At 41.0% G+C, this 19,421-nt stretch overlaps 1 protein-coding gene across 1 annotated transcript; it reads left to right on the top strand.

Moving 5' to 3' along the window:
* Positions 1-1,854: 1,854 nt before the first annotated feature.
* Positions 1,855-19,421, top strand: rhbdd1 (rhomboid domain containing 1). Its single transcript, XM_080731349.1, has 8 exons — positions 1,855-2,067; positions 4,374-4,538; positions 12,429-12,708; positions 13,907-14,039; positions 14,637-14,725; positions 14,973-15,029; positions 16,172-16,306; positions 17,650-19,421. Exons 2-8 carry the CDS (start codon positions 4,386-4,388, stop codon positions 17,751-17,753), a joined length of 951 nt encoding a protein of 316 aa, XP_080587475.1. The 5' UTR covers positions 1,855-2,067; positions 4,374-4,385; the 3' UTR covers positions 17,754-19,421.

The following is a 19,421-nucleotide window of genomic DNA, read 5'->3' on the forward strand; positions in this document are numbered from 1 at the left end:
CCCCAGCTGTTTAGCTAAATGTTATTAAACAACATTGTTTCTCACTCAACAGTAAACAGACCGACATACAGTATAAGTGTATATAGGCTAGGTATCTGCACATTTCTAAAGTGTCAATTTAAGGAATTTAAATGCCTTCTTTAGTACCTGTGGTCAAACATTGGTCAAATTGTCAAATATTTGAGGCAGAAATTGTGAAAATAGCAGAGCATGTAGATCGGCTATTTTCACAATGGAATAGATCGAGTCAAACTTAAAAGTTTGAGAACCACTGGGCAAGCTAGGGTTCTGAGGTAATTTGCTCCACTTTTTGGTAACTTATTGCCTAGTAAACGTTTTCAGGTCATTTCAGTCCCTAATATTTTTATTTTCTTTCTTACTTTTTGAGGAATTATCAAGGTCTTAAAAGTCCTTATTGCCACCACTGTCATTTTGGGGGACCCACAAAATCATTGGGGTCCCGACCCTAGGGGCTGAGAACCACGGGTTGGCTACTGTTAAAAAGTAGCCTACGTAGGCCTACTGCCCCAAGCTCATATTGTGGAGCGGTGAACTTTTGGGCTTGTTTAAAATAATAAATCCCGGAGTGTGACTTTAACACTCAGGATTATACTTGTGTAGTAGTGGGTGGGAGTGGGTGGGGGGGTCTGTGTTTTCATTCTTTCACCTTGTAAACATCGTAGGCCTATTAAGCAATCACACAACCACGTTTGTAAATGGAAAAAGAAAAAAAAAAGAAGAAAAACACAACTCACGTGTAGGCTATTTTTGAAGGGAATAGCGAGGTGTTTTGTAACTAAACTAAAATGTGTTTCTCTCCTTACTCCTATTTTGGAACATTGTTATATTTTGCTTATATCTCTCTTTTCAAAACTGTTTGAAAGGCTTCTGTTATTGCAGCTACGTTTTAGCTATTATTCCTAGCTTGTATCCCAAGAAAGGACACACTTTAAGTAGCACTCAGTTAAAGTAGCACATTAGGCCTAAATGAAGTGATTTACTGTCATTAAAATGTGGAGCTCAATAACAGCTCAATGTGTCTATAGTGTGAGATAATAATAATAATAACAGTTTGCATTGTGAGTGGCGTTCTCTCACAGGAGCCATAAACCCATTCATATCATTCATAGGCCAATACAGCTCAATGCCAGCGCCTCACTGTGAAGTGTGGTGTGTGGCGACACCTCCTGGTCATTGTAGTGTAGTGTTCTTTTAAATTGAAATATAAAAAAAAAAAACAGTTTAGTTACATTAGACTCACATCTCACATCTACATAAAAATTACATTCTAGATTAAGAAGAAAAATAAAGTTTGTTATGTATTGCCATATCAAAAACGTTGGACATAGGCTATTACTATTGATGTGGTGACCTAGCTGTCATTATTACATTTTATGTTAGAAAATGAAAACTTGCCACTTCATGTGAAAAAGGGAGCAAGGTTGCTGAACCCCTGGGTTATAGGCATATAACCACGCCCACCTGGGGCAAACACCTGGAAAAAATTTGGCTGCGGACCCCCATCTCAAAATATGTTGTTCCAGGGACCCCCAGAAGCAAAGTTTGAGTTAAAAATGTTCACTCTAAAGGCCCATTCCCACTGGGCCAGATAAACAGATAAACACATATTTTTCCATTCAAGTGGAAGTGGATGGATGTTAAGATAAAAAAAAATAATAATCTGAGACAGTCTATTTTTTATGCCTTAAGCTAGATGCAGAATAGATACACCATCGTCTCATACTGCGCATGCCCAGCAAGCCACGTCACTTTGTTATTACCACGTGACATGTGTTCCCTCCACACACACACAAACACATCACAGTAAGTTGTTCTCTTCATGATGAAATGTCCAGAAACAGTCTAAACTCATCTGACGTGGAACTGAGGAAGATACAAAAACAACCTTGTTTTTGCTGCTGTGAATGTTTCATATGTCTGCAGTTCTGCAGAGAGCCGTTCACTCACGTTTTAGTTAGAAGAGCAACCCAATGTTTATAAGTACAGACAACAGTTAGAGCACAAAGTGAAGCGTCCATTCCATCCAGATAAAACCAAGCTGTCAAAGTAAGTCTAATCATGTTTATTTGCTCAGCTCCTAAAGGTTGTTGGTTTGTGGCGATGTTGTTGTAACATCTAGATTTATCTATCTAAACGAATTGCTTTTTTCTTTTCTCCTTTTATTACTGACAATTCCCCATTGCAAAGTACTATGTATCTATCTATCCGTCTGTCTTTCAGTGTTGTGAGCTACATAACGTGGTTTCTGTGAGTGTGTAAATAAGCCGTGAAGCTTACTAGTTGGATCCATAGGTTGGATCTCCTTTTAGTTGACCTTGTACCAGTGAACTGTACTGTCATGAAACTGTGCCTTTTCCTATGCAAACTTCTTTTACATTCTTCAATCAATCAATCAATCAATCAATCAATCAATTGAATACTTTATTAACAGTTTGCAAAAAAAGGTACATTACGTGGCACAAGCTTAGACTTTTACAGACACCAGTACATTGCAGATATACCTGTAGCTGCTCTTTTTATGACTCAGATATTGGGGTGAAGAAGATAGCAAAATTGGTCATTTTAATCTGCCTATATGAGTTTTTAATAACTTAACTACCGGTAATCATTGCCATGAAGTGTACAGAAACAATTAAGGGTCTCTATCCCCATCTCCAGCTCTTTAGTAAAAGGTCACGTTTCATCAAATCAGGAGTGACAACAGATACAGTACAGTATGTATCTGTTTCAATGGTGTTCCAATTCTAATTGTGGCTGCTCGGTTTTGTTTTTGCTTCATCACTTAAGTTACAATCCACTCTTTGTCAAATCACGCCCCATTTTGCTCTTGTTACTAGGTGGGACGAAAAAGCCAGGGCAGATTGTTTTTATAATGGAAGTGGATGGGGGGGGGGGGGGGGGGGGGCATTCTGCCCATTTAAAATATATTACCCAATCGAATATCTTAGTTACATCATTGTCGTTCATGTGAACTAGTTCTTTGAAGCTTATTCGTTATAATTATCGAAATCGATATGAACGCGCAGCGCCGTACTGCAACCCGGCCGTGCTCCACATCACCGCACCGCGGTGAAAGACTGAAGCGACTTTCTCCCACTGCATAACTCCACCCCCAGTAGCAAAAAGTGAATGTTTTTTTCTGGTTGGCCAGTCAGGGAGTCTCAGGGACCAATCAGAAGGCTGACAAACGGTGAATTCCACTTGTTTATACTTGCTGTGTGAGTTCTGTCTCGTCGTTGGGTGAAATTTGTATCTCCATCTCAAAACGTATATTTTCTGTTTACTGGAGAGATGTGTTACTGAACAACAAACACTCTATAACACCACCAATTGAGAGATTAGACTCTCAGACCCAAAACTCCACATTTCTATCTATGCTGTATTGATGCTGGTGCCATAGGAGAGATAACAGGCAAAACATTGATCAAATTAACAATTCTTAAGTTCTACATTCTCTAATTGAGTAGACTTAACAGTCATTTACTCCTTTACACTCATTAGTTAAATATCTTTAATGGTCCATTTGGGAACATGTTACTCCAACCAGTTCCTTTCCCCTCCATCAGGCACCCCGGCTGGCTTTTTATTTATTTATTTTTAAATAAACTTTATTGAAAATTGGCAGTTTACAATCATTTCAGCATTTTCATTCATACATACAATTTAAAGACATTTAAGTACGTTATAATAAACAGAACATATGTAAGGTAATTACTTTCCGTTTTAAAAAACCCCCTTTTTTCAATATCAAATCCAAGTCTTTAGATACACAAAATATAATAGAAAAAATAGAAATATAATAAATATAGGGGCAAGAGTTCAGAGTCAGAGTCCAGAGTTCTTTGTCTCTTCAGCTCAGTGCATGTCAACTTTACAGTAAAACCAATACGGGCCATTCTCCCCCACACAAACTGTGACCTGGGACAATCGACCAGCAGGTGTTCTATTGTTTCATCCTCATTACAGCTCACAAATGGGCATTTAACAGTAGTTACAAAACAGCTCCACTTAACCACTGCTCTAACGGCCAGCCTTCTTACAGACACCAGCCACATGACGTCTCTCTTTTTTTCTGATAAGCTTTTACTCCAAATATTTTTTAGACACACCGCCACCATACATGTCATCACATATAACACCATATATTTTCTTGCTTAACATTTCAGTCCATTCAATATTCACCCCGGCTGGCCAGGGGGAGGCATTATAGAGACCAGGATTACTGCATGTTTTTGTGAGGGCATCCACCCTAGGAGACACGGGGAGAACATGCAAACTCCACACAGAAATGCATCTTTGACCTTCTTGACCATATATATAAAACCCCACAACTGTGTGATGAATGTTGTCAGGTTGCTGTCACTATGAGGGGCCGACAGAGGGGCTCCCACCTGGGCCTGCTGCTCCTGGCCTCCCAGGTGTTCCAGGTGGGCGTGGACAACATCCCCCCCGTGACGCTGGCGGTCCTGGGCCTCAACGTCTACCTCTTCCTGTTCCCTGCTGCTCCGCTGATGCAGGTGAGGGCGCGTTCAGACAGTCAGAGGCAGATCCATCGACCCCCATTCACTCCCATGTTAAGAGAATAACCCGGAAGAGGCGTTAGGTCTCTGAACGAAGATGCGTTATGCCGTTGCGTTGCGGGGTCACGAGCTGACGGGTTGAATACAGGTTCATGGTTCAGCACCGCTGTACTCTCACCCGGGAGAGACACTCACTAACCAATGGGACAGACCTAAACGCAGGCAGAACGTCACTTTGTTGACACTCATATTAGCTGCTCAAGTGTGGTAGTTGAAAGGTAAGGGAGTAAGGTGCCATGTCTTAACCTTAACCCTAACCTCAGTAAAACTAACGCTGGTGAATGCTAACCTGGTGAAATGCTAACCTGCCGACACTGGTGAATGCCAACCTAGTGAAATGCTAACCTGCGGACGCTGGTCAATGCTAACCTGGTGAATGTTAACCTGGTCGGACCAACGGGAGGTCGAAACCAATGCTCAGTCGATCCCCAGGGAGTAATGCTGCTATAGGCAGGGGCGTTAAGCCGCCTTGCGAGCCAGATATCTGAACGTACCCTATCTGTCCCACCAGTCACCACACTGGTGCATTGTTTTGTTTTGTCTGCCAGGAAACACATTTTCTGTTTATCAAGTCAAACGCTTTCTTACCTGGAAACCACTGGGCCATTGTGTATAGGATGAAGAAATGCCCTTTTGTTTTGACGCAGATCTGTTTTTCTCGTAGTACTCGACTCAGAATGGACTGCCTAACCGTCACAGAAAAGTAACTGTCAACGATTGGACAGTTTGCATGTGAATCCTGTTGCATGTGAAGCGCACAACATGTTGCTTGTGTGAGCTTAAAGGGGAAGACCACCCATTTTCAATATTGAACTATGTCATTAATATACCTTAGAGGAGTTGTGTGGAAATAGAAAAAAAGTTCCCCCCCTTCTGTGTTGCCTAGAACTGGAGGATTGATTTTGGGGTAAAGTACAACTTTACTCACACCATTGTACTTTACAATACAAACCCCAAAATCAATCCTCCAGTTCTAGGCAACACAGAAGGGGGGGGAACCTTTTTTCTATTTCCACAAACTCCTCTAAGTTATATTAATGACATAGTTCAATATTGAAAATGGGTGGTCTTCCCCTGTAAGTGCTGGGACACTTGGTCATTTTAACTTCAATTACTGCTTTAATTTGAAGTTGTTTGGATTTCTTTGGCTATTTTCTTTGATTATTTTGTTTGCTTTATTGTGAAACTTTACGTTTATATTTACACTTCCTGTTACTTTATTGGGCATTTCCTGTTTTATTTTGGTACTTCCTGTTACCTGACTATATAGCTGAGACTTGCTAGATTCACTCAGATTCACTCAGACTGACTGCAGACAGAGCTAGAGTGAGACAGGTGGAGAGGCAACAGCATGTGCTTGGAAGCAACACTGCAAGGTATCATGTTTGTTTGTAGGCCTATTGACATTTCCTCATGTTATTGAAGTATGTTGAATATGGTTTGAAGTAATGTTGAAGCTTGGTTTAATTGAAATGGCTTATTATCCCCAGTGTCTGCAGTTGCAATGCTGTGCCTGATTGTCTGATGAACCAGGAGTTCCAAGGTGGCTTTATGTACTGACCTAGCACCCCCCGGTTAGCGGAGTGAGGTACAGGAAGTTTGTTTGTTTGGTTTGGGGTTCTTTTGATTTACTTTGGAGTTTATTATTTGTATTTGGTTTTGGGTTATGATAGTTTGCTTTGGTGTTTGTTTGTTACTTAAATGATGTACTGTAATTGATGTATTGAACATTGCATTATGATTTAACTTTTATTGTTGAATTGAATAAGTTGAATGAGTTAAATGAATTGATTGAATCACTGCAGCCTTTTTATTCTTGAAAGGAAGTTAAAGTGATTGAAATGCACATGTTTTATTGGTTGTGAAACTGTGAAATGATTTGTAATATTTATTCTAATTATCGTATTTTATTGTTTCATACAGTTTTCACGGTGTCAATAAGAAGCTTCATCTGTGTGTGAAGAGAAAATAAAACACCCGTTGAGACCATCCCATCTTGTATTCTTTCAAACCCGAGGGGCCGCTACAGTGAAAACTCATCGCAGTTACAACTCAACGTCGACACAAATCTACAGCCACCTTGTGCTTCATCATCATCATCCCACCCAAGTTTGTCACGCACCACCATTGCAACCTACATATTGAGAGGACTCATGCCAGGTAGCCTCTATCTGTTTGGATTGTAGGTTGCTTAAAGGACAGTAGGCTACATTGAAAAATATAAAATAAATAAATAAATAAAAAGGGAAAAATTAACAAAACTAAAAAGGAGAAACAATGGAGCAAGAAATTTGTTTTTGTATGTGAAGGAAGTTAAGGTCATGTTGCACACGTATTCAAGTTCAAATTCAGAGCTACTCAAGCTGCATTGATTAAAGGGGACTTTTGTATTCTGTTGCGAAGTATTGGTTAGTTTTGTTTTGATATTATCCTTTGGGGGTTAAAGTGGTATGTCTGTGGGGCTTCGCTAATGGTTAAGTAAAATGGTAAAAACCCAGACTAAATGTACCCCAAAGAGTGTTAAGTGATCAAACAGCAAAACCCCAAACAAATGTCAACCCCATATGAGATGGCAGTCAATATGCAGCAGCTGAGTTCTGGAAGGGCATTCAACGAGGCCTATACCTCCTGGATGCAGACAGCAAGAATAGTTAGAACAGCTCTAAGGACACCTTGTTCAGAAGAGTATCTTTACGAGATGAAACGTGGTATTCAAACCAGATGTAATGCAATAATTGAACATTATGAATACATTAAATGCAACTGCACTGCAACTAAAGACATTGTTAACAAAATGGACGCCTGTATTACAATCACCACAGAGTATTGTGACCGGGTGGATAAAAACCTGGAAACCAAGGTTGAGAGAAGGCATGACACTGAGGAAGGAGACAAGAAACCTGTGGGAGAACAGGAGATGGTGGGAGAAATGGAAAAGGAGTCCACTTCCACATATGGTCCCACAGGTCAGGAGACAATGGAAGAAAGGGCAAAGGAGTCCACTTCTTCACATGGTTCTACAGATCAGCAGATGGTGGGAGAAATGGCATTGGTGGGTGAAGTGGTAAAGGAGTCCACTTCCCCTCCCCCTACAGATCAGATGGTGGGAGAAATGGTAAAGGAGTCCATTTCCACAGACGACCTCAGTCAGGAAAAAGAACGGAGTACAACCGAGAAAGTAAAGGTAACGGACAGCTTGCAGGAGTCGAAGGAGCCAGAGTGCGACTTGGGAACCTCTGAGAAATTGAATTTGAGCAGCGGTTTCGTGAGTAGACCTGCTCTCTTAGCTAAACATGAACTGGAGCAGAAGAAAAAGAAGAAATCAGTGAAAAGGGAAGCTGAACCACCCAAAGAGCGATTTCCGTGGAGATCAGGGACCATTGATGAAGAGAACCATTCAACCCCCAGTCCTGCCTTCCCACTGGTTAAGACGAAGAGCATCTCCACAGTCCCTCCAATCCCCTTTGAAGCCACAGGCCCCGGTCCGCCTCCATCACAGGAAGAACCAAAACAGTCCATGTGCAACAAACCCTCAGGTCCAGCCCATAAACCAGATGTTCAAGATCCTAAACCTGTTGTAAAGAAACCAGAAAACTCCAACCAAAGGGAGTGTTGCTTCCGGAGAAATAGGCCTATTGGTTGCCACTGGAGAGGTACCCTAATTGACTTGAGCAAGAAGAAATTTAAAGCATGTTTTTTCCTCTAACCTTTTTGACCTTATAAAATATTCTGTGAATCATGTTATGTTTGATTATAACATGATTGGTGGGAGTGTAAGTGCTGGGACACTTGGTCATTTTAACTTCAATTACTGCTTTAATTTGAAGTTGTTTGGATTTCTTTGGCTATTTTCTTTGATTATTTTGTTTGCTTTATTGTGAAACTTTACGTTTATATTTACACTTCCTGTTACTTTATTGGGCATTTCCTGTTTTATTTTGGTACTTCCTGTTACCTGACTATATAGCTGAGACTTGCTAGATTCACTCAGATTCACTCAGACTGACTGCAGACAGAGCTAGAGTGAGACAGGTGGAGAGGCAACAGCATGTGCTTGGAAGCAACACTGCAAGGTATCATGTTTGTTTGTAGGCCTATTGACATTTCCTCATGTTATTGAAGTATGTTGAATATGGTTTGAAGTAATGTTGAAGCTTGGTTTAATTGAAATGGCTTATTATCCCCAGTGTCTGCAGTTGCAATGCTGTGCCTGATTGTCTGATGAACCAGGAGTTCCAAGGTGGCTTTATGTACTGACCTAGCACCCCCCGGTTAGCGGAGTGAGGTACAGGAAGTTTGTTTGTTTGGTTTGGGGTTCTTTTGATTTACTTTGGAGTTTATTATTTGTATTTGGTTTTGGGTTATGATAGTTTGCTTTGGTGTTTGTTTGTTACTTAAATGATGTACTGTAATTGATGTATTGAACATTGCATTATGATTTAACTTTTATTGTTGAATTGAATAAGTTGAATGAGTTAAATGAATTGATTGAATCACTGCAGCCTTTTTATTCTTGAAAGGAAGTTAAAGTGATTGAAATGCACATGTTTTATTGGTTGTGAAACTGTGAAATGATTTGTAATATTTATTCTAATTATCGTATTTTATTGTTTCATACAGTTTTCACGGTGTCAATAAGAAGCTTCATCTGTGTGTGAAGAGAAAATAAAACACCCGTTGAGACCATCCCATCTTGTATTCTTTCAAACCCGAGGGGCCGCTACAAAATCAATCCTCCAGTTCTAGGCAACACAGAAGGGGGGGGAACCTTTTTTCTATTTCCACAAACTCCTCTAAGTTATATTAATGACATAGTTCAATATTGAAAATGGGTGGTCTTCCCCTTTAAGTTAAAGATCGACTATTTGAGATATTTTTGAAAATAAATACATAAACATATACCGTAAATGCTCTAATAATATCCTATATTTAATAAAGAACCGGACCTGCTTTAATTTCCGGGTGCGCAATTGAGTTAAGTAATTAAGAGCCGACGCTCCAATAAGAGCCTCCTTTTTCCTCTTTTTTTTACGTTACGTATCATTCAGGAGTACCTTTCTCCACTCTGTCTGACTGTCACTCACATCCCAAGCCAGCTGTTACGGTGATTTACCGTACACTGTCTACAAACTGCGCAGCGATATTTGGACGCCGCTCATTTCACGTTCCGTTTGGCAAAGACGGATGACTTTGGCAACTTACCGGGGCGCGTGCGTGTGCGTAGTCCTCGCGCGGCGTGGATGACGGCCGCACATGAGATCTTTAGCGTGGAAGTTTAATCCAAACAGTAAATGAAGCTCAATGAAGCTAATGCGGCTATACTAGTATCCATGCTAGTATCCTGTGGTTCCTGTTTACCAGGGAGAGTCGCATCTGAATGACGAAACGAGCCGCTGAGCTTGATGGGAAATGTGGTGTTTTTTATTCCCCAGCAGTATGCTGTGTGGACTGTATTCTATTCTGATACACATTATGAGGAGCTGATTTTCAGTATGAATTGGTTAATGCAATACAATACAGCAGAATGTTATCTCTGTATGAGCCTTTCTATGATGATTTTCCAATAAAAACGCTTTTCTTTATAAATAACCTAATATATAATATATAATATTTATATTTTTTTCCAAAAATACGGTATCTAATAAAAAAATCTGATCTGAATCATTCTGATATTTTTGAGAAATAGGAATAAAAGCCTTGTCTCTTATACTGTCCTGCTTCCAACAAGAGCCTGGTGCCCGCTACTCTTGAGACAAATAATAGCCCGGGTTCCTATAAGAGAATTTACGGTATTCAAATTTGACCGCCGCAATCGATAATCTTTTGTAATCAATTAAATCGATTGCATTATTAACTGTTGTGCCCCTGTTATCAACATAATGTCACACTGCCGCCACCACCACTACAGTATGTCCCCAGGCTTAGGGGTGGCGATATAGTGACAAATATCATTGAGACGATACAATGTCTCCACAACATGCCTTTTCAGAGATATCATATATATTGTGATTCAATGAGGGAGCCTTATAAAAAATCCTGTTGAATTGTTAATACAGAGATTCATTGCAGAACTTAATTTAAACCAGCATTTTGGTCTAAATCAGTACAGTAGTTCTCAAACTTTAAAATGTCAAGGTCTCCCTTTAAATTAAGGTCTCCCTTTAACAGTATACAAATGAAACCAAATGGACACGTATTTGGTTTCATTTGTACACTGTCAGAGTTACATACTTGTAAGGATCAATTTAAACCTTCAAAAGGAACCCACAGAGTCCCTGGACCCCACTTAGAGGACTACTGGTTTAAATGTTCTGTTACTCCTTTTTCTTTTAGTTTTTGTTACCTTATAGTAGGGCTTTCACTTCAAGTATTTTTTACAGATCGACTAGTTGAAGCCACTGGTAGTCGACTAGTCGACTAGTCGTTAACATATTATGTCATAATAAAGAGCGTTGTGGCACGGCTTTTCACAGCAGCCAAGTTACCATGACAACGGTTACTCACACAAACCCCACGTGTGCAAGTTAGCGCACCATAACAAGACCAGCATTTCACAGCCACATCCATTTTAGCTGCTACAGTAATAGAAATAGAAACCCATGCTTGGACTCACCAATAGCTGCTGTCTCTCGTAAACAAATCACATATAACCATTTGCATTGGTCGGCTAGCCATGCAGGCTAGGCTTTAGTAGGCTAGCTCGCTAACACTCCTCTGTCTTTTAATTACTTCTAATCAAACGAACGTGCGGGATCGGTCGGTCTGTTGTAGCAAGAACTGGGCTGTCCTCACTTGCTGCTTTGATCGCGCTACGGTGTTATACTGTTAAACAACTCTATTCTGTAGGACTAGTCTCAACGGTAACAGGTAGAGTCGCCGGAATGAAGCTCGCCTGGAAACGGGGGGTGCGTTCGGAAATGCGCACCGGGTGGGGCAACGGTGCGCTTTTTCAGTCTGAACTCTGAAGGTAAACTTTCTGAAAAGCAGTAGTTGCTAACCTAATGTTGCTATTGATGTTTATAAACTAGGGTAAATTATAATAGAATATTAGAATATTAATTCATGTTGATACTGAAGAAGGCATACTGTGATTGTTTGTCCTACTGTACATGTTTGTTGTTTCTAGCATTAACATTTGTGATACTGTGAGATTAAGACTATCACCATAATTTATCCTAGTTTATAAACATCAACAGCAACATTAGGTTAGCAACTGCTGCTTTTCAGAAAGTTTACCTTCAGAATTCAGACTGAAAAAGCGCACCGTAGCCCCACGCGGTGTGCTTTTCCGAACGCACCCCCTGTTTCCCGGCGAGTTTCATTCCGGCGACTCTACTGGTATTCGTCTCAACTCACTGCTGTGTGCAGACGCGCGACTTTCAGCACTTTGGTGACCTCTGTGTGAACTCACGGTGCAGGGATTATTAACCCTCGCTAGGGAGATGCAGCAATTTGTGTGTGTGTGACTGGATAATAATATTCCGTTTGTAATGGTTGTTAGAAATAAAACAACTATAATCGAATTGAAATGAGTTTGCTAGGCCTTCATAAAAAAAAACTAAAAAAAAAAAAAAACGAAAATATTTTTGTTTTTAATTTTTTCCGACTTTTCGACTAGTACCTACAAGATCGACTAGTGGTTATACTAGTCGACTAGTCAACTAGTCGACTAGTTGGTGAAAGCCCTACCTTATAGGTGGTTGTACTATTAAGTAACTTGAAAAATAACCATAAAAACCAACATGAAAAACAATGTTGATAAGATTGTGTATCGTGATACCGCTTGGGAAAATATCGCGATATTGTATTTTTCCATATTGTCCCCAGGCGTGTGTGAGTGTGCATCAGGCGTACTGGCGGGGCGACTGGCGCCGGCTCCTGCTCTCCCCGCTGCACCACGCAGACGACTGGCATCTCTACTTCAACATGGCCTCCTTCCTGTGGAAGGGCATCAAGCTGGAGCGCCGGCTGGGCGGAGCCTGGTTCGCCTACCTGCTGTCCGTCTTCTCCCTGCTCACGGGATTGGTCTATCTGGGGCTGGAGGCGGGCCTGACAGAGCTCGCCCAGGACCAGTCGTTCAGCATGCAGTGTGCTGTGGGCTTCTCAGGTAGAGCTGTTGTTGTGGATAGGGCTGTCACAATTATTACATAATCGTCTAATCGCAATTATTTGAGGTAATCGCAATTATTTTACATAATCGTCATAATCGAGAAATGTTAATATAGTTACAAACACTTTCAAAAAGTAGTGGAAATAGCAGATATACAAGCTCACAACGCGTCGCATCGCGACGCGTTGTGAGCTTGTAGATCGGCTATTTCCACTCAATGTTCTTTTTTAAGTATAAAGTTGTCAAATATGTCGTAATTGTCAACTACAAAAACACAATAAAATCGTTAATCGCAATTATTTGAGTGACAATTAATCGGCATGTAAAATGTCATAATCGTGACAGCCCTAGTTGTGGACTCTCTATCTCTGTCTCTTTTTATCTCTTTCTCTCTCTCTCTCTCTCTCTCTCTCTCTCTCTCTCTCTCTCACCTCTCCTGGTCAAATAATACGAGTTAATATCAGTCCAATGCTGTTGTGTGATTCATTTATCATATAGGTTTGGTGAGTGGTGACCCTATTCTGGGCACCATGTCATAATAGGTGTACATTTGGGAAAAAATGGGTGAACAGATTTTCGATAGAGGTGAAAAAGAGGTTTTACACTCTGGCTATTCGAAAGTCGTGAAAATGTGTGCAAATCTTTGAATATATACTGTATATATTTGTAATGTGGCCTTTTGGTTAGAGTGTCCGCCCTGAGACTGGGAGGTCAGGGTTCGATTTGAACAAGTTGACCTTGGTAGCTCTTGAGAGGTCTGACTGCCGTATAAGATGTAACTTATTCACTGCCGTCTATGGAGCAGATGGTTGGATGATCAGACATCAGAGTCTTCATTCAGAAGCAGGCATTCTGTCTTTTTGAGTGTTAATAGCTCTTGAGCGGAGGACGTGTGTTCAGCTACCATTGCGATGTTGTCTGCATACTGTTAATAGTTAACAGTGTACTGTTGCCAAACTGACGGCAGGGGGAAGCCTTATGCAATGAATGGATGTGAAATGGCCCTCCCCTCCTTCCGTCGTTCAGAGTATAGAAATGCATAATCTAGATCAGGTCCACAGAATACAGCCAGGAAATGAATTGGACATCCATTGATGTTTACGTGTGGTGGAGATTTGAAAGCAGCATTACGGGAAATGTTTTAACTGTACACAGTGTACAGTGTTTGTTTGTAATTCTGTTTCCCTGTCTCCAGGCGTCCTGTTTGCTCTCAAGGTGGTCAACAACCACTACCACCCCGGGGGCGTGACCTATGTGATGGGCGTCCCTGTGGCCAATAGCTACGCTAGCTGGGTGGAGCTGGTGCTGATTCACTTGACAAATCCCGGGTGAGTCTCCTCCTGTCACAACAGGAACACCCAGTGCACCCGAGCCCCTTTGAGCAGTGGTTCTCAACCTTTTCAGGCCGCGACCCCCCAAATAATCATATTTTAACTGTGGACCCCCTGCCCTGGCGAGCACTAAGAGTTGAGGCATTACATTTGGTATAACACGGTTATATTGTGAAAATAGCAGATCTACATGCTCACAACGCCATAGATTTTCACAATTTATGTCTCTAATATTTGACAATTTGTCCAAAGTTTAATTTGTCATTTTAGAGGTATTAAAAAGTCCTTAAATTTTCACTTTGGAAATGTGCAGATAACCTATATACACTTAAACTTTATGTTAGTTTGTTTACTGTTGAGTGAGAAAACAATGTTGCACATTAAGTTAATCATCTGGGGACCCCCCTGGGAACCACTGCCTTTGAGTACCATAAGTATTGCTCACTCAGAAGTGGATAGTGTGTTTTTAGGAGCATTTATTGGCATACCTTTTAGTTGGATAATATAGCTATTTGAAACATAGCTATATCATTTATAAACTGCTGCGTGTCTCTGAACCATAATGTTGATAACAGTACATTGTACATCTTTCAGGACATCTCTGATTGGTCATCTCGCTGGTATCCTGGTAGGTTTGCTGTATACCACTGGACCCCTAAAGACCATCATGACCAAATGTGCAGGTGCGTGCATGCGTGTCCGTGAACGAATTATGGGACCACAAATGATTATGAACCCATGTCCAGGACAGGGTCTATGTGTACACAGTATACTATAGATCAATCTTAGGTGTTCACCTCCAGAATGATTCGCCACCCCTAACATAACACAAATTGATTGTGTAATAGTTATGCAACAAAATACTTTTTATTTTATGGGTGGCCTTTAACTTTTTTTTAACTTTGAGAACTGAAATTCTTCCCCCAACAGGATTTGTGACGTCGAATGGATATCATTCCAGACCAAATACACACTACTACTCCTCAGGTACGACATATTAAGAAAATTCACAATGACCTGAACTGTTCTAAATCTATGGAAAACAAGTCAGCACTGTTAAGGCATAATAAGGGCTCCTAATGCACACTCACACTCACCTCACTGAGGTCACTTGGCTGTGCAGCTCATGTGTATCCTACTCTTTTCTTGGTGTGTCTGTGTGTAGGGGTGGGCAATGTGGAAAAATACAATATCACGATAATCTTCCAAGCTGTATCACGGTACACAATCTTATCACGATTTCTATGGTTATTTTTCAAATTACTTAACAGTACAACCACCTACATGGTAACAAAAACTAAAAGAAAAAGGAGTAACAGATCATTTAGACCAGTGGTCCTCAAAGTGGGGTCCAGGGACTCTCTGGGTTCCTTTTTGGGAGGTCTAAATTGACCCTTACAAGTATGTAAGGGTAAATTACGGGTCCATTTGATTTCATTTGTATACTGTCAGAGTTGACCTTGACATTTTAAAGTTTGAGAACTACTGATTTAGACCAAAATGCAGGTTTAAATGCATTCTGCAATGAATCTCTGTATTAACAATTCAACAGGATAAGGCTCCCTCATTGTATCACAGGGTTCCCCAATAGGCGGCCCGCGGGCCATTTGCGGCCCGCGGGGGGCTACTGTCTGGCCCACACCAACCCCAGTAATAATGGTGGTATAAGAGCAGCAACAACACTAGTATATCGTCGTTGTCAGGTGGAAATCTCGTATCTCCAAATTTGTATGTTCTTTCGCAAATCATACAAGGCTGTCGCACAAAAGTAGTGAAAACAGCAGATCTACAAGCACACAACGGGCGTTGTGTGCTTGTAGATTGACTGTTTTCACTAGTTTAAATCATTTTTAAAATGATAAATTCAAAACGAACGGTTTTGGACATACAAGATTTTCACCCGACAACGTCGCTGGAGTAGTGGGAACGCCACCGTCGCCCCCTGCAATGCTGTGGCCCTCGGCTTGGTACCCTAGACATAATTCGGCCCTTGGGGAAAACTAATTGGGGAACCCTGTTGTATCACGATATATACGATATCTCTGAAAAGGCATATCGTGGAGACATCGTATCATCTCAACAACATTTATCACCATATCGCCCACCCCTATCTGTGTGTGTCCATGCAGGCTCCAGTGGCAGCAGGGGAGAAGGTCCTTACTCAGCGAGCCAGAGTTCAACACCAGCTTACACAGGTTACGCGGCGGGAATGACCGAAGAGGAACAGTATGAAGCTGCCCTCAGAAACAGCCTGAATAACACAGGTAATACAGCTAACCATATTAATCATAATCATAATTATTATTATTATAATGGCAACATAGAAGTGTGCATAGTTGAGTCGTGCAGCTTATTGCCAACCTTGACCTTTTACGGCCAGTTAAAGATCACGTCAATCTAGGCATTTGGCAGACGCTCTTAATCCAGAACGATTTACAATAAGCAAAGGTAATACATCAATACATCAGCATGAATGCATAGAAATAGTAATCTAAGAAAAAACTTCGGTAGACCAAGCACCAAAAGAAACGTATAAAAAACAAAAAACATATAAAGAAATCTAAATTCCATGTATGGTCATTGAGTGTGCTACAGTAAGTGCTATGGGCTACGGTGGAGTCTGAAGAGGGGAAGTTAGGGAGAGAGTCTGTCGTTCTAAGTGCAACTGGGAGTTTATTCCACAGTTTGGGGGCCAGGAGGGCGAAGAGTCTAGGACTAGTGGATCGTTGTCCTTGGGGCTTTTAAGCGAGGGTTCTGTCAGCATCACAGGTTTACAGGTGTAAAGTATGATCAATATGTATTATAAGCAGAGCTGGGACGCGATAAAGAAAAATGAATCTAATTATGTGAGCTTGTAGATCTGCTATTTTTTTGGGCAAATGTTCCCGCCCCAGGATAATGGATGTCGGGGATGTTTTCATTATCGCGATAATATCGTAAATCGATGGTCACAGTAATCGTGACATGACATTTTCATGTCGTCCCATCCCTAGAACAGGGGTTTTCAAAGTGGGTGACGGGGCACCCTGGGGTGCCGCGACGGCAGTCCAGGGGTGCCGCAAGATCATTTGATAATATTTGGAATTTATTTGGACACTTGAAAAAATATTTAGTATCATTTTAAACTTGAAGTACAAAGTTATTTTTAGTCATTATCTCAACGTTTTCCTCGCAACATAATCACTAAAATATTGTCACTGTCGGGCAGAAACCTCATATCTTCAAGTTTCAAATGCGTACGTCTTTTGGTAAAGCAAAGCCCTGCTTCATCAAGACTGTCGCACAAAACTAGTGAAAACAGCCGATCTACAAGCACACATCGCGAGGCGTTGTGTGCTTGTAGATCTGCTGTTTTCACTAGTTTAGAACATTTTATAGATGATAAATACAAAACGAATGGTTTTGGACATACAAGGTTTCCACCCGATAACGACGATATGCTATAAATATAAGGTGCTGGGAGTGAAAATTATAATGTAGGGGTGCCTCGGATTAAAAAAAATATTGATGGGGTGCCCTGAGACAAAAAAGTTTGGGAACCCCTGCCATAGAAGATACTGTATGAATAATCCTAGTCATAATCCTGGTCAAACTCATGCATTTGCAGGAAGGGGAGCTACTGCACCACCTCCTCCCTATGGTTTCAACCCGCCAGAGGAGGAGGATGCCGAGGAGATCCGGAGGAGAAGACTGAGGAGATTCGATCACTGAGCCTCCTTTTTTCTTTCAAGCACAACCACAGCTGAACGCCAAACTCTCTTTAACCTCGCACGCACCGCCTTTATATTGGGCCTTAACGCTTTGTTGGTGTGGACGCTAACAGAGGCTAATGTGTTGAGAGAGGTAGAATGACAAAACTTTGCCATTCATTGGGGGTTAAAGTTCTCGGTCCTGGGGACTGATTTCTGTCTTGAGGATTCCATAGGGGCTATTTCTGAGATCAGTGCAGATCCGCAAATAAATACATTAATAAGGGGGAGGTGTAGCGATGGCCACGGCGTGAATGAAAAAGTCGTCAAAACACTAGTCAAGTGATCTCCAAACTATAAAGCAGTTATCATTTCAAGATATGAGTATTTGAATTGGCCAGACTAGCATAGAACACAACAGAACTGCAGAGGATACTTCTATAAAATGAAGCATGGATTGGCACACACATTCAGTGAAGGCAGTTCAGAACTTCAGGGAAACAATATAGGTGTGCGCTGCGCGCGCCATGTTTCTAAAGTCACATATTGGGACATGGTCTGAAAATTATTTTCAGTCTTTGGATTCTTTTTTTTTTTTGCTTTAACCCTGCATGCTTAGGGCTACCGTTTAATGTGTGAGAGGTAGAATGAGCTAGAACTTTGCCATTCACTGCAAAAGACAAATCCAACAAATTAACGGCACTTTTAAGGGGGATATTACAAAACCTTGGGTAGTTTTATTGTCTACGCAGGCTTTTGTGAACACCCCGGAGAGCTTTTAAGTTGCTCCATTCAGTATTTAGAATTGATATTTGATATTCATTCATGCCAGCCCTTTAAGAGAAGGTCCTCATCCAGCTAGTGTAGCCTGGAGCACGGAACACAGTAATTGTGTTCAGGACAGGCAGTTAGTTCAGTGGTTCTTTTCAGGACGCCCCATAATAATAATATTTTAACGGTGTTGACGAGCACTAAGAGTTGAGGCATTACATTTTGTATAACGCAGTTCTGTTGTGAAAATAGCAGGTCTACATGCGCTTCGCATTGCGAGGCGTGAGCATGTAGATCGGCTATTTTCACAATTTCTGCCTCTAAAATTGGACAATTTGGCCAATGTTTAATTTGTCATTTTAGAGGTATTAAAAAAGTCCTTAAATTGTCACTTTGGAAATGTGCAGATACCCTCGGAGTCTATACACTTAAACCTTATGTTGGTTTGTTTACTGTTGAGAGAGAAAACAATGTTGCACGTTAAGTTAATCATCTGGCGACCACCCAAAATAATTTGGGGACCCCCCTGCGGGTCTCTACCCACAGGTTGAGAACCACTGAGTTAGATGACAATTATCAATTATTTGAACGGAGCGAGAAGAACACACATTTGTCTTGTTATTTTACGTTTCTCTTTTTCTTTTGTTGTTGAACATGTTACTTTGTTGCTCTTCACTTCTGTGGACCCTGAATTGCTGCTCAGGGCCAGGCGTTAATAAAGGTATTGTCTTAGGACAGTTGGCTGTAAAATGGCTACCGGGTCCAGTTATATTGGCAGTTTAATGTATTGGTGGTCAACCAAAAAGCTTAACATTTACTTTAACAATGTTTACAGACACAGAAAATGTGATATATCACCTTTAGCAATTGAAGAGCTCCAGATGCAAGTTATCCCAGATGTTCATCCTCTTGGATTTGG

Source organism: Nannobrachium achirus (assembly GCF_963921795.1).
Source record: "Nannobrachium achirus genome assembly, chromosome: 8".
Classification (NCBI taxonomy): Eukaryota; Metazoa; Chordata; class Actinopteri; order Myctophiformes; family Myctophidae; genus Nannobrachium; species Nannobrachium achirus.